Source organism: Neovison vison, chromosome 9, assembly GCF_020171115.1.
Source record: "Neovison vison isolate M4711 chromosome 9, ASM_NN_V1, whole genome shotgun sequence".
NCBI classification, from domain to species: domain Eukaryota; kingdom Metazoa; phylum Chordata; class Mammalia; order Carnivora; family Mustelidae; genus Neogale; species Neogale vison.
The window spans coordinates 52,642,644-52,661,585 of NC_058099.1; the positions used below are offsets into that span (position 1 = coordinate 52,642,644).

Genomic DNA, 18,942 nt, shown 5'->3' on the forward strand with positions numbered 1-18,942 from the left:
TATTTCTTTATCAAGCATTATAATGTAAGATCGGTAAGCCATTTCTAGATACTTCCCTATGTTTCCATACTTGTGACCACTCTGTACGAGTCTCCAGTGGAAAACATAGACCATGTAAAAAATATCAGGAATCAAACAACTTAAGATTTCTTGACACTAGAACTTAATTAATACCCAAGTGAACTAAGAAAAAGAGAAAAGATCAAATAAAGACATCTTCAGAATGCAAATTTCAAAATTTTTCATCTGATGTAGAATTTCTCAAGAAGCTGCCCTACAAAGGGAGTAAATCAAACAGGGAGGAAGGGATGAGACGAGCAACAAGAGGTCCAAAATAGTAGAGAAGCAGAGAGCATCCCAAGGAAGATGGGGATGGGAAGTCCTAGGGATGACAGTGGCAGGGAGCCTAAAAAACAATTAGTCCAGGATGGAGAAGGTGGGGAGAAGAGTCCAGGATGGATGTCTCTTACAAGAAACTTAAAACAATAGAATTGCTGAGGTATAGGAACATAATGAGGGATTTTTCAGTCATATTAGAGAGTTCAAGAGTAATTCAGTGTTTGGTGCAATAAACAACAAAGAATATAATAAACTGTGCCATGAAGAAAAATAAAGATAACTTACCAAGAAAAATAAGTTATCGAAAAAAATACCCCCAAATAGAACTCCTTAGGTAGGATGGGGGGAGGGTCGGAATTAAGTGTGTGCTGTATGGGAGATGGGTACAATAGAGATAATAAGTAAGCAGTTGTGGGGGGAGGTAAAACAGATAATATCTAACAGTGGGAACTAAAAACATGGCAGGATATGCATGTTATTCAGAAACAGGAAATTAAACATCAGAAGAAACAGCAATAAAAATTAAAAGCAGTTGCCTCAAGGGAGTGGAAATGGGTAGTAGAGAGCAAGGAGCATGAAACTGTTGACCTTGCCATATTCATTTACTTTTAGACTATGTACAAGCTAATTTGATAAAGTCAAAATTTTAAATAGAAATTATTACCACTCAACAAATATAAAATTAAATGACTCCGTCACTTGGTGCTGGGTTCAAGTTCGAACTGGGTCCACTGAAATAGGGGGACACTCCCTGCTGTCACCAATATCACATACAATCCAGGAAGTTGTCAGGTCCTAGGACTCTGGCAAAGCCCCACCAAGGGTAAGGAGTTAGGCAGGAGTATAACAAAGGTTAAAGGGAGCCCCAACTCTTTGAATTCCAAAGGAGAAGCATCAGGACTTGGCCAGTGGAGGATTTAGCAAGAAAAGTGAAGGGAGAGGAAGGAAACCTGTAGCTACGGTGCCTTCTTTCCTGCTAGATTCCCATTCTATTATTTTTCTAAAGGAGCTCAACTAAAAACTTCACCTCAGGGTGCTTTAACAAATATTCATCTTTGGTCTTTTATACAGAATGTACACACTAATACTGCTAATAAATCATAATACTTTTGTTATTTTTATACTTTTGGATGATATATTTAGAAAAATAAAGAAATTCCTAAATATTGAGTGTAATGAAATAAATAAATTGAAATTCAGTCCTTTCAGTATATCTTTGATAGTCCTGTTTTAAATTTAATTTTAAACTAGATTTAAAGTTATCATGAGCTCCTTCCCTCATCACTGCCCACCAATCAGTTACCACAACTAATGAACACCTGACATACAGGAAACTCTAAAAAGTTTATTGAAAAGCTTTAGTTTCATACTATAACTTTTAGATGCAAAAAAAAATGATTTATAATTAAGAAAATTTAACTACAGAAATAAAGAACAGATATATAGCCTATCTAAAATTATATATCGAATATATATATTTATTAAAATAGCCCTTTTTTAAAAGATTTTATTTATTATTTGGGAGAGAGAAACATAGCGAGAGAAGGAACACAAGCACAGGGGATGGGAGAGGGAGAAGCAGTCCTCCCTCTGAGAAGGGAGCGTAATGTGGGGCTCGATCTCAGGACTCTGGGATCATGACCTGAGCCAAAGGCAGACGTTTAATAACTAAGCCACCAAGTGCCCCAAAACAGCCTGTTATTGTTACCAAATTCTTAACTGAGCTCTTTAAAATATATATGTAAAATATATGTAAAATATATATGTAATATATATATATTCCTTTTAAAATACATGTATACATATATATTCCATCTAAAATAAGTTCATGCAGAAAAGTTCACTGTTATGAAACTGTCAACCAAAATTATAAATCCAAACTAGACACACAGCCTTCTCTTGACCTAGATCCACCCGGGAAAAAACAAGCTTAAGAACTATAACCACAGGCAAAGTTCAGGCAGCATTTTCTCTGTAATATCATCATTACCAGTTTTGCTAAATTAGTTCTATCCAACAGGTAAAACAATGTCCTACCCCAAAACTCCCTGCTCTCAGAGTTGTAAAATAAAGGTATCACTTACCTTAAAGACCTAAAATCTACCAAGTTTCTTTTGGAAGACATTATCCAAAACTTAGAGCTACTTTGAAAAATTAATATTTGACAGTTTGTGACTCTAACATATTTTAAAATGTTTTTTAAAGAGGATTCTGAAGCAAAGTCAGAAGCACAAATAGAAAATAAAATAACTGAACTAATCAACCCTCACGTCATACCATTTCTTCTAACACCACACATCACTGGAACGGAAGTGGCAGTGAATGCAGAGAAAAGGAAGATATGATGGGGAAGAAAAGTCACAGGAACTGAGTTGCAAAATGAGAAGTGGGTTTTAACTACTATTTAATTTTTATTGTTTATTATTATTAACTTTATTATAACAGTAGATATATAGGGATAAAGAAAAGATAGGAGATGTTGTGTTAAAGTATTTACGATTGTTAGCTGGTGCTTAGTTGAAATATGTAACTAGTACTTAGAATTATTAGTTGACACTTACTTATTGGAATACAAAATTTGCATCAAATATTTCAAGCACCAAAACACAAATAATAGCGAAACAAATAAGGGAATCTGCTTTGGGGTCCAGTGAGAAAAGTACATAGGTTGGATGGAATAGACAAGTGATGGGTATTAAGGAGGGCACTTGTTATGATGAGCCCTGGGTGTTATATGTAAATGACGATCACTGAACTCCACTATTGAACCAATATTGAACTATATGTCAATGAACTAGAATTTGAATTTAAAAAAAAAAAGAAAGGGAAGTTACATAAGTCAAAATCTTGGAGCTTGGGGCTCCTAGCTGGCTCAGTCAGTGAAGCATGCAACTCTTGATTTGGGGTTATGAGTTCGTGCCCCACGTTGTGGGTAGAGTTTATTTAGGAAAAAAAAAATCCTTAGCTTAATTGTTAGCAGGTCCTTTAAAATTCCTCTAGTCCAACTTTTGCAGGATTCTCTTCTTCAATATCCATAACAAAGAATCACCCACCTTCTGTTCTGAACTTCCCAAGGCAGGGAGCTCACTAGGTCCCCAAAAAGCCTATTATTTCATTATTGAGAGAATTGTTTGGGAGTACAGTCTGGCTTCTAACAGTTTCACTTGTAGGTCCTAATCATTACTTCAAAGCAACAGTAAAGAAGCCTGCACTATATTTGTGGGGCGCCTGGGTGGCTCAGTGGGTTAAGCCTCTGCCTTCAGCTCAGGTCATGATCTCAGGATCCTGGGATCAAGGCCCACATCTGGCTCTCTGCTTAGCAGGGAGCCTGCCTTCCCCTCTCTTTCTGCCTGCCTCTCTGCCTACTTGTGATCTCTCTCTCCCTCTCTCTGTGTCAAATAAATAAACAAAATCTTAAAAAAAAAAAAAAAAGCCTGCACTATATTCTACATAAAGGCTCCTAAACATATTTATATATATAAATGGACAGATTCAAACAGTGGTTCCTAGGAAATTAAGAGGGTAAGTCTTAAAAATAACATTCACAGAATGTCATCTAAGTCATCCCAAAAAAATTCAGTTCAGAATTACTGGTTTAGGGGTATCTGGGTGTTTCCATTGGTTAAGCATCTGAGTTTGCCTCAGATCATGATCTCGGCGTCCTGGGACCAGGCCCAGCATTAGGCTCCCTGATCAGTAAGGAATCTGGTGATCCCTCTCCTTCTATCCCTCTCCCCCTGCTTGTGCCTATGCTCTCTCTCTCTCACTCTAATAAATACATAAAATCTTGGGAAAAAAAAATAAAGAATTACTGGTTTAAAATATTATAAGCATTACTACTAAAAGTAATCTCATGGTGTCTGGGTGGCTCGTGGGTTAAAGCCTCTGCCTTCAGCTCAGGTCATGATCCCAGGGTTCTGGCAGGGAGACTGCTTCTTCCTCTCTCTCTGTCTGCCTCTCTGCCTACCTGTGATCTCTGTCAAATAAATAAATAAAATTTTAAAAGTAATCTCAGAGATTTTAAATTTTTCAACATCGGTCTCTTTTTTTAATTTAAATTCAATTAATTAGCATATAATGTGTTACTGGTTTCAGAGGTAGAGGTCAGTGATTCATCAGTCTTACAGAACACCCAGTGCTCATTACATCACATGCCCTCCTTAATGTCCATCACCCAGTTACCCCATCCCCCCACCCCCTCCCCCTCAGCAACCTTGTTTGTTTCCTATGATTGAGAGACTTTTATGGTTTGTTTCCCTCTCTGATTTCGTCTTGTTTTATTTTTCCCTCTCTTTCCCTATGATCCTGTTTTGTTTTTCAAATTCCACATATGAGTGAGATCATATGATAATTGTCTTAATCTGACTGACTTATTTTGCTTAGCAAAATACCCTCTAGCTCCAACCATGTCATTGCAAATGGCAAGATTTAATTTTTTTATGGATGAATAGTATTTCATTTTATATATATACACTACAACTTCTTTATCCATTCATCTGTCAATGAACATCTAGGTTCTTTCTACAGTTTAGCTATTGTAGACACTGCTGCTGTAAACATTGGGGTGCACGTGCCCCTTTGGACCACTACATGTGTATCTTTGAGATAAATACCCAGTAATGCTATTGCTGGGTCATTGGATAGCTCTATTTTCAAATTTTTGAGGAACCTCCATACTGTTTTCCAGAGTGGCTGCACCAGTTTGCATTCCCACCAACAGTGTTAAGAGGGTTCTCCTTCCTCCACATCCTCTCCAACTCTGTCATTTCCTGACTTGTTAATTTTAGCCATTCTGACTGGTGTGAGGTATGCTAGCTTATTGTGGTTTTGATTTTTATTTCCCTGATATTGAGTGATGTTGAGCATTTTTTCATATGTTTGTTGGCCATCTGGATATCTTCTTTGTAGAAATGTCTGTTCATGTCTTCTGCCCATTTCTTGATTGGATTACTTATTCTTCAGGTGTTTGAGAAGTTTGATATAAATTTTAGATACTAGCCCTTTATCTGATAAGACATTTGCACATTTCTTTTCCCACTCTGTCCTTTGTCTTGGTTTTGTCAACTGTTTCCTTTGCTCTGCAAAAGCTTTTTACCTTGATGAAGTCCATATGGTTCATTTTTGCCTTTGTTTCCTTTACCTTTGGAGATGTATCTAGCCAGAAGTTGCTGTGGCCAAGGTCACAGAGGTGGCTGCCTCTGTGCTCCTCTAGGATTTTGATGGATTCCTGTCTCACACTTAGGTCTTTCATCCACTTTGAGTCTGTTTTTCAACATCATTCTTTCAAGTCAGTCTTTCAAGTGTCATATTTATGATTTTGCCACACCCATAATAATCACTACTATTTAATAATACTTCAATTCATTTCTTAAATTAAATGAAGTATTTTAAGAGAAATCTTGATATTGTTATTGTAAGTGGGAAACCATTATCTATTTGTCATAAACAAACTAACATTAAATATAAATACATAATTCTAATGTACAAACTATTATCATGTCATGTACCAATGGTGGTATGCATTCCAGCCTATAGGAAGAAATGGTTTAGAATATCTCCTATCAAATTTTTTTGAAACATATTAAAGAATTATAAACTTTTTAAAGCATCCCACAGAACATTCCAGATGAAAGGCTCTTGAATTTAAAAACATTAAAATCAGGAGGAGTCAAAAAGACCCTGTCTACCACTTACTAGTTGTGTGTTCCCATTAAGCCTCAATTTTCACATCTGTAAAATAAGGATTAAAGGAGCAGCTACCTCATGGTGTGTTCTATAAATTGAATGAAATCACGCAATGCTAGAAAGCACATGGGCAAAGAGTGCTATTAGCCCCTACTACTATTATTTCTGTAGTATGAAAAAATCTCAAACATTAGCCCATCTCCATAAAGACCTTTTTTAGGTGGCCTAGAAATCAAGATCTTTAAGATACTGTATTATATCAATAAATGCAAAATACATTAACACATTTACTCTGTAGTGTAAAAACTGCACTTCAGAGACTACATGGAATAGCCATTATACTTCAAAAGCCAAAAAAAGCATTTCCATGTTTACCTATACAGAGAAGTCTAGGTATGTTTTATGAAATCATTTATCTGCAATCTAGCACAGACACTAATGAGAGCTATATCTAAAATACTACACCGTCATACTCATGTAAGCTTCATAAATTCTTTATAAAGAATTCTACAATAAAACACTTACAAACTCAGTTTGGCAAAGCTCTCTTGCGCGTTATGCTTTTCTCGCTCATATGCACTTTCAACTTCTTTGAATTCATTCTTGATCATTTCCAAATCTGCAACAGCTTCTGCTTGGCTGGCCTTTTCCACCTGCAAAGCGCCTTCAAGGTCTCGAATCCGTAACTGCCAGATGACAGAGAAGTAGTTAAAACGAGCAAGGAAATGCTAGCTTCAAAGGCTAGTCAGACTGAATAGAGTTCTTTATCAGCAGCAGTTTATCATTCATCCAAACACTTGTTCCTTTCTGCTTTGGTTTAAAAAGGAAAATAAACAAAAGACAGTGTATTCCCTTTCTCAACGTGTTTAATGGAAAGGAGGAAGAGGGGAAGAATAGTTAACTGTGCTATGGAAATGCCTGATCAAAGTGCTGAATTTTGACCTACTATTCCATTTGGAGACTTCTTTTATAAAACATAAAGAAATTAGTGGTTTGAGGAAACAAAAGGGAAATAGTCTTCCCCTCTTATGAGAAACATCATTACAGTCACATGTTTAGAAGCCCATGAAAGTTAACATCTTTTTTATTCCTAGAGATTTTTTACTATAGAAAAGTAAAACTTGTATTACTTGTTTTTATTACTTGTATTACCAAATAATACTCTTTGACTAAAATATTAATGAGTGTAGTTATAAGATATCTAGGATTTGCTTCAAAATGCTATGGGGCTGGGGAGTAGATGGGGGGGTGGTGAGGGGTTGGGGGGAGTCCATTGTACCATTCTCTCTACTTTTGCATATACTTGAAACTTTACATAATAAAACACTTTGATAGATTCCACATAAACATCGACAGTAGAACAGATAAACAAGTTCATTCCCATTAAAGAATAACATGTAGCTATAAAAAAAGCTGTAAAACAACTTTTGAAAAGGAAGCTCTCCATGTGGCTCTCCACGCGGTGTTAACACAGACTGAAAAAGCAAAGTCCACATCAGTGTATATAGTATGCTATATTTTGGGTAAACAAGTGGGAAAAATTAAGTAGCAGGCAACATGGTGGAGCAAAAGGAGCAATAGGAGTGAAAGCAAGAGTTCTCGATCATTTAATATTGTTTGGATTTTTGAACAGGTGGATATTTTACCTTTTTCAGAAAATTAAATTTAAAAACTAAAAAATAGACTGCTAAGGCTAGAAAAAGTGGGGAGTGGTAGAAAATGTTTTACACTAAATAGAATATGGGTTTCAGAACCATAAAGCTCACAGCTCTACAAACTTTTGTGACCTGTAGTATATTACTAAAACTCCAAAGGCCAGAGGTTCCTCATCTGTAAACAATAAATAATGGTGGTAATAATAATAACAAACAGACTACCTACAGGGTTATTACAAAGATCTAATGATATAATATTCATCTAATATATATTTAATATTACATATGTATATATGTTTATTTAATAAATTTTTGGATAAATATTTATTCAGCACTTAATATGTGCCAGGCAGTGAGCTAGTGCTCAAGATATACAATAATCACGAAAATAGACAGTCCTAGTTTCGAGGAGCTCCTAGTCTTTAGGAGAGGAGAGATCAAGACAGAATGTGGTGTTTCCTATCACAGAAACAGGCACAAAGGGCCATGAAATCAGAGGAAAGCTATGAACAAGCCTCCTGGGGAGGGCAAAAGACAACCCGAGGTAAGAAAGATGAAGTCACCAAGAAAAGAAGCCTAGAACAACAGGAAATTGTTTTGTAAATCAATCCATACAAACAGTAAGCACCAGAATTATTAGTTGTAATTCTTCAAAAATATTTTGGAATAATCAAAACATTCTTACACTAAAGTAAGGACAGAGAATAGAGCTGGAGATACAGCTTGGTAAATTTTCAAATTTGGTCTTTTAAATTTTATCTTTCTTTGCTGTTTTGTTTGAATCCAATGTTGACAAGTGAAATAATAGATCTAGAAAACATTTTCTTCTGTCTGCATTGCTATCTTCTTTCAGAAAATAAGCACACTCAATCACAAATGATAAACCAAGCCAACTGAAAGAGAAGTAGGCTTCAAATTAATAATTCTGAGTCAACTCTTTGATTCTATTTTCTCATTTTTATGAGAATAAATTTAACAACATATTTCAAACATTTTATTTAACTACAGTTTATGCTAAGATGGTGATTAATTACAACTATTTAGTGGTCTCATTTGCTTTTAAACTAATCTGAAACTGAATTTTACTAGATGTACCTCCCTGAAAATACTTGTCAATATTTATAGATATATGGGTCAAATATAAACTTTGGCTTTTTTCTGCATCATAATGTGGAGTTAAATATCAAATATAAATTTTAATAAAAAATATGCATGTAATAATCTTTATTTTTGTAGCTATTAACTATATATCCCCAGGTATAAATTATAACTACATTGAAAAACTTAATTTGGAATTATACTTCCTTCATAAATTTAAAACTTTAGGCTTATTGCTTATTGATGCCATTTTGGGTGATTCAATCATTTAAAAAAAAAAAAAAAAAGGTAGGGGCACTTGGGTTACTCAGTCAGTTAAGTGTTTAACTCTTGATCTCAGCTCTGGTCTTGATCTCAGGGTCATGAGCTCAAGCCCCTCATTGGGATCCAGGCTTAGCTTGCACAAGTTTGCTTAAAATACAAAATGCACTCAAATACATGGACCTGGGAATTTTACAGGTAAGGGGGACATTTCATTAAAGATAGAAATTTTTTTAAATTTTATTATATAATTCTTATAAGCTTAATTGCATCCTATATTAAGACCCATTTAAATAATAAGGTATAATTTTACAAAGTTTATTAAAATTTAATGTAAGGGAAAAGTGTAAATCTTAAAAAAAATTCAAATTAAATTAAGGAACTCAGGGGCACCTGGCTCAGTCAGGAGGGCTTGTGACTCTTGATCTCAGGGTTCTGAGTTCAAGCCCCATGCTGGGTGTGGAGCCTACTTCAAAAAAAATTAATAAACTAAGACGTTAGATTTCTGGAACCTCATATGAAACTTTATACACAATACAGGCCATGGGCCAGACATGGTCCATGGGCAGTAGTTTGCCAAGCCCCAGTTGGAATGCCTTCACTTCCCTTAGAAATTACTTCTCATTCTCTAAGACCTGGAGGACACTTTGCTTAGGATTCCTTCAGTTAATTCCCCTCTCAGATATATCCTTCTTTATTATGCTTTCATAACATTTTATATTTTAGTATTTTATGTTTCTACCCGTACATTTATCTATATATCTATACAGATGCAGATAAATATACAGTATTTCAGATAAAGGAAGTAAGTTCCAAGAGTCGTTTCTTCGCCATTATACCTTCAGCTCTTAATACAAGTGACAAGCAGTGTGCGCAGGATATACACTCTATAAATGAAGGTGCATATTTTTTAAATGTTTTCAAAAAGAAATTCATCCCATGGCTCTTGATGAAAAGAACACTCTGATCAGCAAATTATTCTGTTATAGGCCAGATGGTAAGTACTTTGGACTTTGCAGGCCATAATGTCTCTGTTATAACCATCCCCCTTTGCCACTGCAGCCCAAAAGCCCCACAGACAAGACAAAACCCCCCTTGAACAGGCAGTGGGTGAGATATGGCCTGTGGGCTAGAGTGTACCAATCCCTCCTCTAACAAAACCAGGCTCAGCCATATCCTGATAGCAAACAGAGTAATGAGTGTCTTAATAATATGCTATCCATTCTTTTTTAAAATTTTATTTATTTATTTGAGAGAGAGAGAGAGAGAGTGTGTGGGGGAGAGGCAAAGGAAGAAGGAGAGAATCCTATGTAGACTCTGCACTGAGCTCAGAACCCCTCATGGGGCTCGATCCCATGACCTTGAGATCATGACCTGAGCCTAAACCCAGAGTCAGGGCCTTGACTGTCTGAGCCCCACCAGGTGCCCCTACGCTACCCATTCTAAATATAAACCTGAGCTGTCTGAACAGAATGCTCCTTTTCCCAACTTAATAAAATCCATACAAAAGAATTTTTGTTTACATTTTACCTGAATAATTTCAGAATTAAATTTTGATTCCAAATGTGCTGCTCTCTCTGCTTCAATATTTTCTTCTAGTTTCCTCACTCTTAGAGTAGTTGCCTAAAAATAAATTCAAAGTTTAAACACACAAACATTGGTATTTAAAGTGGATATAGATCTTTGCACCACAGGGATGGAGCTAGAGAGTATAATAATGCTAATGAAATATGTCACTTAGAAAAAAAACAAATACCAAAGGACTTCACTTGTATGTCAAATTTAGGAAACAAAACAAATAAGCAAAGGAAAAAAGAGAGAGAGAGACAAACCAAAAAATAGACTTAACTATAGAGAACAAACTGAGGGTGACCAGAGGAGAGGTAGGAGCCAGGATGGGTAAAATAAGTGATGAGGATGAAGGAGGACACTTCATCATGATGAGCACCAAGTCATGTATAGAACTGTTGGATTTTGTACCTGAAACTAACATAGCACCGTATGTAAACTATACTGGAATTAAAATTAAGGATTTTTAAAAAAAACATGAATGTGGATCACACTTTAGGTTACCATAGCCTCATTTTTGAGGCTATAAAAAAATGAGGCTATAAATGTAAACGGCACATTAAAAAATCATGTGAAAATCATGCTCAGGGAGAATGCTCCAGACCTTGCTTTTTTAATTTTTTGACATATAATCTATATATAATAAACTGCACATATTTAAAAGAGTGTAATTTTATACACACACACACACACACACGTGCGCGCTCACACCTCGGTGGCTCAGTTGTTAAGCGTCCGCCTTCAGCTCAGGTCATAAGCTGAGGGTCGAGGGATCGAGCCCCTCATTGGGCTCCCGGCTCAGCAGAAAGTTTGCTTCTCCTCACCCACTCCCCTGGCTTGTATTCCCTCTCTCACTGTCTCTCTCTGTCAAATAAATAAAATACAATCTGAAAAAAAAAAAGTGTATCTATAAAAAAGTATATCTATATGTATCTAGATAGATAGATAAATGCACACCCACGGAATCACTGCCATAATGAAGATAAGAAATACTTCCAAGACCCATAAAAGATTCCTTGTATCTCTTGGTTAACGTCTTCATCCAGCTCTCACCAACCCCCATCCCCACCCCCAAGTAACCACTGATCTGCTTTTTGTCACTACTGATCACTTTGTATTTTCCAGAATTTCATATAAGTGGAGTCATACAGCGTGTACTCTTTATTGCCTGGCTTCTTTCCCCCAGCATAACTATTCTGAGATTCACCATGTGGTTGCATTTATCGATAGCTTATTTCTTTTTACTGTTAAAGTGTTCACTGCGTTGATGAGACACCACACTGATTTATCTGTTCACCAATTCATGTACATTTGCCTTGTTTCCAGTTTGTGCTGTTACAAATGAAACTGCTATGAGCCTTCACATACAAGTGTTTATATAACACTTTGATTTCTTGGAGCCATAAAGTGAAGGGAAGAATGACAGGGTCACATGGTGGGTGTATGTTTAATGTTTTATGAAACCTCCAAACTTTTCCAACTTGCTTATAATTTTATACATCCTCTCCAACACTTGGCATGGTCAATTTTTGTTTTCTCGTTTTAGGGGAGGAGGGGATTTAAGACATTCAAATAGACATGTAATGGCATTTCACTTCAGTTTCAGTTTGCATTTCCCTAATAACTAATGCCATTGAACACCTTCTCAAATATTTATTTACCATTTGCATATCTTCTTTGGTGAAGTATCTGTTCAGATCTTCTCTCCACTTTTTTGGTTATTTTTATTTTTATTTTACCTTTATTAACATGTAATGTATTATTTGCCCCCAGAGGTACAGGTCTGTGACTCATCAGGCTTACAGATTTCACAGCACTTACCATACATAGCACATGCCCTCCCCAATGGCTATAACCCAACCACCCTATCCCTATTACCCCACCCCAACAACCCTAAGTTTGTTTCTTGAGATTAAGAGTCTCTTATGGGGGTGCCTGGGTGGCTCAGTGGGTTAAAGCCTCTGCCTTCGGCTCAGGTCAGGATCCCAGGGTCCTGGGATCAAGCCCCACATCAGGCTCTCTGCTCTGCGGGGAGCCTACTTCCTCCTCTCTCTCTCTCTCTCTCTGCCTGCCTCTCTGCCTACTTATGATTTCTCTCTCTGTCAAATAAATAAAATCTTTAAAAAAAAAAAAAAGAGTCTCTTATGGTTTGTCTCCCTCCTGATCCCATCTTGTTTCATTTTTTCCTTCCCTACCCCCCACAACCCCCTGCCCTGCCTGTCAAATTCCTCATATTAGAGAGATCATATGATAACTATCTTTCTCTGACTTATTTTGCGTAGCAAAATACCCTCTGGTTCCATCCACGTCATTGCAAATAGCAAGATTTCGTTTCCTTTAATGGCTGCATAGTATTCCATTGTGTGTATGTGTGTGTGTGTGTGTGTGTGTGTATATATATGTGTGTGTGTATATATATACATATATATGTGTGTATATATATATATATATATATATATATAATCCATCTTTATCCATTCATCTGTTGAGGGACATCTAGGTTCTTTCCACAGTTTGGCTATTGTGGACATTGCTGCTATAAACATTTGGGTGTATGTGCCCCTTCAGATCACTACATCTGTATCTTTGGGGTCAATATCCAGTAGTGCGATTGCTGGGTCATAGGGTAGCTCTATTTTCAACTTTTTGAGGAAACTCCATACTGTCTTCCAGAGTGGCTGCACCAGCTTACATTCCCACCAACAGTGTAGGAGGGTTCCCCTTTCTCCGCACCCTCACCAACATCTGTCATTTCCTGACTTGTTAATTTTAGCCATTCTGACTGGTACGAGGTGGTATCTCATTTTGGTTTTGATTTGTAGTTCCCTGATGCCGAATGATGTGGAGCACTTTTTCATGTGTCTGTTGGCCATCTGGATGTCTTTTTTTTTTTTTTTTTTTTTTTAGTATTAGCATTTTTTGAAATTTTATTTAGTTTTTAATTAAACATATAACGTATTTTTATCCCCAGGGGTACAGGTCTGTGAATTGCCAGGTTTACACATTTCACAGCACTCATCATAGCACATACCCTCCCCAATGTCCATATCCCCACCACCCTCTTCCGTCGCACCTACCCCCCAGCAACCCTCAGTCTGTTTTTTGAGATTGAGTCTTTTATGGTTTGTCTCCCTCCCAATCCCATCTTCTTTCATTTTTTTTCTTTTCCTACCCCCCAAGCCCTTCACATTGCATCTCCACCTCTTCATATCAGGGAGATCATATGATAGTTTTCTTTCTCTGATTGACTTATTTCGCTAAGCATAATACCCTCTAGTTCCATCCACATTGTCACAAATGGCAAGATTTCATTTCTTTTGATGGCTGCATAGTATTCCATTGTGTATATATACACCACCTCTTCTTTATCCATTCATCTGTTGATGGACATCTGGGTTCTTTCCATAGTTTGGCTATTGTGGACATTGCTGCTATAAACATTAGGGTGCACGTGCCCCTTCGGAGCATCATGTTTGTATCTTTGGGATATATACCCAGTAGTGCAATCGCAGGGTCATAGGGTAGCTCTATTTTCAGTTTTTTGAGGAACCTCCACACTGTTTTCCAGAGTGGTTGCACCGGCTTGCATCTCCCACCAACAGTGTAAGAGGGTTCCCCTCTCTCTGCATCCCCGCCAGCATCTGTCATTTCTTGACTTGTTAATTTTAGCCATTCTAACTGGTGTGAGGTGGTATCTCATTGTGGTTTTGATTTGTATTTCCCTGATGCTGAGTGATGTGGAGCATTTTTTCATGTGTCTGTTGGCCATCTGGATGTCTTCTTTGCAGAAATGTCTGTTCATGTCCTCTGCCCATTTCTTGATTGGATTATTTGTTCTTTGGGTGTTGAGTTTGGTAAGTTCTTTATAGAATTTGGATACTACCTCTTTATCTAATATGTCATTTGTAAATATCTTCTCCCATTCTGTCAGTTGTCTTTTCATCCTCTCCAATTTTTAATTGGGTTGTTTTCTTTTTTCTCCCCCAAGATTTTATTCATTTATTTGAGAGAGAAAGAGATAGTGAGAGAGAGAGCACAAGCCTGGGAAAGAGGCAGAGAGAGAGAGAGAAGCAGACTCCCTCACCAGCATGGGGCCTGACGAGGGGCTCTATCCCAGGACTCTAGATAAAAATGATAAAATGATCATGACCTGAGCCAAAGGCAGACCCTTAACTGACTGAGCCACCCACATGCCCCTGTTTGTTTTCTTATTATTGAGTTTTAAAAGCTTATATGATCTGGAGGCCGAAGGTAGGCTGGCAGATACGTTCGTTAGATTACTCCTTTCTGCCCGTGGACGCCGCCGAGTAAGCATCGTTAAAGTCTCCCCTCCCACTGCCGTCATGTCTAAGTCAGAGTCTCCCAAAGAGCCTGAACAGCTGCGGAAGCTCTTCATTGGAGGTCTGAGCTTTGAAACAACCGATGAGAGTCTGAGGAGCCATTTTGAGCAATGGGGAACACTTACGGACTGTGTGGTAATGAGAGATCCGAACACCAAGCGCTCCAGAGGCTTTGGTTTGTCACATATGCCACTGTGGAGGAGGTGGATGCAGCCATGAATGCAAGGCCACACAAGGTGGATGGAAGAGTTGTGGAACCAAAGAGGGCTGTCTCAAGAGAAGATTCTCAAAGACCTGGTGCCCACTTAACTGTGAAAAAGATTTTTGTTGGTGGCATTAAAGAAGACACTGAAGAACATCATCTAAGAGATTATTTCGAACAGTATGGGAAAATCGAAGTGATTGAGATCATGACTGACCGAGGCAGTGGCAAAAAGAGGGGTTTTGCTTTTGTAACATTTGATGACCATGATTCTGTAGACAAGGTTGTCATTCAAAAATACCATACTGTGAATGGCCACAACTGTGAAGTAAGGAAAGCGCTCTCTAAGCAAGAGATGGCTAGTGCTTCATCCAGCCAAAGAGGTCGAAGTGGTTCTGGAAACTTTGGTGGTGGTCGTGGAGGTGGCTTTGGTGGGAATGACAACTTTGGTCGCGGAGGAAACTTCAGTGGTCGAGGTGGCTTTGGTGGCAGTCGAGGTGGTGGTGGATATGGTGGCAGTGGGGATGGCTATAACGGATTTGGTAATGATGGAAGCAACTTTGGAGGTGGCGGAAGCTATAATGATTTTGGCAATTACAACAATCAATCCTCAAATTTTGGACCCATGAAAGGAGGCAATTTTGGAGGCAGAAGCTCTGGCCCTTATGGTGGTGGAGGCCAATACTTCGCCAAACCACGAAACCAAGGTGGCTATGGTGGTTCCAGCAGCAGCAGCAGCTATGGCAGTGGCAGAAGGTTTTAATTACTGCCAGGAAACAAAGCTTAGCAGGAGAGGAGAGCCAGAGAAGTGACAGGGAAGCTACAGGTTACAACAGATTTGTGAACTCAGCCAAGCACAGTGGTGGCAGGGCCTAGCTGCTACAAAGAAGACATGTTTTAGACAATACTCATGTGTATGGGCAAAAAAACTCGAGGACTGTATTTGTGACTAATTGTATAACAGGTTATTTTAGTTTCTGTTCTGTGGAAAGTGTAAAGCATTCCAACAAAGGGTTTTAATGTAGATTTTTTTTTTTGCACCCATGCTGTTGATTGCTAAATGTAATAGTCTGATCATGACGCTGAATAAATGTGTCTTTTTTCAAAAAAAAAAAAAAAAAGTTTATATGATCTGCATACAAGTCATTTACTGGATATGTGATTTGCAAATATTTACTCCAAGTCTACAGCTTGTCTCTTCATACCATTAAAAGCGTCTTTCATGAAACAGAAGTTTTCATTATCCTTAAGTCCAATTTATCAATTTTCAGGCAAGAGTCAACTTCTGGCCAGGATTAGATGTCAGAAGCTTTATTTCTGAAAGCCATTTCTGTTGAGAAAATACAACCATGGGAAGCACTGGATTCCTAGTCTCAAAGAGGGAACGGTCATGGCCAAAAGCCTGGTGGGGGCTGGGCAAGTAGGGTTACAGGGACCCCCCTGCCATTGCAGATGTCTCAGGATAACAGTAGCAAAGAAAACCATGCCTAAAGTCCTGTCTGTCAAATAAGGATGGTTCAACAGTGATGGAGTAAGGCATTACTAATTTCATTTCCTTTTCAAGTAAAATCTGGACAAGAAGTAAGTTTCTATTAATTATATTTACTTTATCATTTAGCTTAAGCTGAAGTTTTTTTTTAATGCACAACTTGATTAATTGCTTTTTCCTATTTCCTTCCACAATTTTTTTATAGAATCACAGAAAGAAGAAGCATAAGCAAAAACTGGATAATTCATAAATTAAGCAAGTCATATGTGAATAAGTAAGAAATGACTACACCTTTCCTCGAGCAAAACAGATTCCCATAATATCTCATTATAGAGTAGAGCATAAACACAAATATCCCTTCTTCTCTAGAGACCTTTGTAGATACCTCTTGCCACTAATGGCCTTCATAGTCAAGAAGCAATTTTGCTTCAGGATTCAATCACTCTGTGTTTTAAAATATGAAATTCACAAAATATTTTTTACACTGACTTATTTGCTTTACTTAGATTTTGCAACCCTGTCAATCATATTTGTTAATGAGTTAATTCATTCTTAATGAGTTACTACCCAGACTTTTTTTCTGGAAGGCAAACAAAGCAGTAAGTCTAAATGTGATCTTTTGGGTCTAAATCCAAAACTATAAATTCATATTTTAAGTTAGTAGAGTATAACATCTTTAAAGGTAAAATCTGACATTTATATCCTATACTAAGAGTATTTTGAAATAACAGGCATTCCACTGAAAGATGAAACTGGTAAATATTCATATATTATCAAATATTATAACTCGAGATTCAAAAAATGTTGTAATGAAAAATTTAAAACTAAGGAGTTATTACTACTTTTTTAGGTATAATTATAATTGGTATTGAGGTGTTTGGCTGTCTCAGTTGGTAGATAATATAACTCTTGATCTCAAGGTCATGAGTTCAGCCCCACATTGGGCATAAAACTTACTTTAAAAAAAAATTTTTTTTAATTGGTATTTTTTTAAACTCTTACCTTTTGAAATATATATTACAATGTTCATGGATGAAATTATATGATATCTGGATTTGCTTTAAAATAATCAAGGTGGGCATTACAAGAGGAAGTTGATATTCATGAAATAATATTGGCCATTAGTTGATCATTGTTAAAGCTGGCACATGCAGCTCATTTTGGTATTCTCTCTACTTTCATGCATGATTGAAATTTTCCATACTGAAAAAATTTTTAAACAAAAACAAAAACAAAGGAAGTATGGTGGGAAAGTATGGTGCTGGTATCATTATTTACCTAACAAAATTCTATTTTGATGACAAAAAATCGTTAGAATGAATTAAGCAATTTATGCCTAAGCAGAAAAAGTCAGTGGGAAGCTGGGAGTTTAAATCAATCAATTCCTACCTATATCATTAAATATTAAGATAATCAAAGCAAATATTCCCTTCATACTCACCTCTACTTTCTCAAAACATGTTTCATACCAAATATGAGTCCCATGGGATATGATTAGCTATGAAATGAAAAGGCCATTTCATCATTATAAGTGTGTGAAAAACACAGGATTAAAGCCAAATAATTTTACTAAAGCACTTCTCAGAAAGTTAACATGATCATCTTGAAAAGGAAGAACAAAGTCGGAAGACTCACATTTCTTGATTTCAATACTACTGCAAAGCTACAATGATCAAAAAACTGTGGAACTGGCAGAAGGACACACATATAGATCCATAGAAAAGAACTGGGAGTCCAGAAATAAGCCCATGTGTCAATGGTCAATAGATTTTTGACAAGAGAGCCATGACCATTCAATGAGAAAGAACCATTCTTTCATTAAGCAGTGCTGAGACAATGGGATATACACAAGCAAAAAAATAAATTTGTAAGCCTCCATCACAACATATAGTAATATGAATTCAAAAGGATCAATGGCCTAAATATAAAAGCTAAAAACCATAAAACTCTTAGAAGAAAACAGAATTCATGATCTCGGATTTGGCAACAGATTCTGAAATATGACACCAAAAGCATGAGCAACAAAAGAAAAAAAAATAGATAAATTAGACTTCATCTAAATTTTAAATTTTGAGCATCAAAGAACTTAATCAAAAAGTGAAAGGCAACCTAGAGGACAGGAGAAGATAATCATATATCTGATAAGAGTCTAGTATGCAGAATATACAAACTCCTACAATAAAAATATAAATAATTCAATTTTTTAAAAAAATGAGTAGAGACACCTGGTGGCACAGTCAGTTAAGTGTCTGCTTCCCCCCGTCCCTCCTCTCACTCACTCTCTCTCTCAGATAAATAAACAAG

General features: G+C 36.9%; 1 protein-coding gene and 1 pseudogene across 4 annotated transcripts in view; one reads left to right on the forward strand and one right to left on the reverse strand.

Annotated features, from left to right (window-relative positions):
• CCDC171 (coiled-coil domain containing 171) overlaps positions 1 to 18,942 on the reverse strand; it is a 292,691-nt gene that overhangs the window by 211,929 nt on the left and 61,820 nt on the right. For 3 of the 4 annotated variants that reach the window (XM_044265626.1, XM_044265624.1, XM_044265623.1), the window contains 2 exons: positions 10,569 to 10,661; positions 6,550 to 6,710 (listed from right to left, as the gene is read on the reverse strand). In XM_044265626.1, coding sequence (XP_044121561.1) covers positions 6,550 to 6,710; positions 10,569 to 10,661 — 254 coding nt within the window. The remainder of the gene's footprint in view (positions 1 to 6,549; positions 6,711 to 10,568; positions 10,662 to 18,942) is intronic. The other variant, XM_044265625.1, reaches the window with a different exon arrangement.
• LOC122917586 lies at positions 14,859 to 15,926 on the forward strand (annotated as a pseudogene).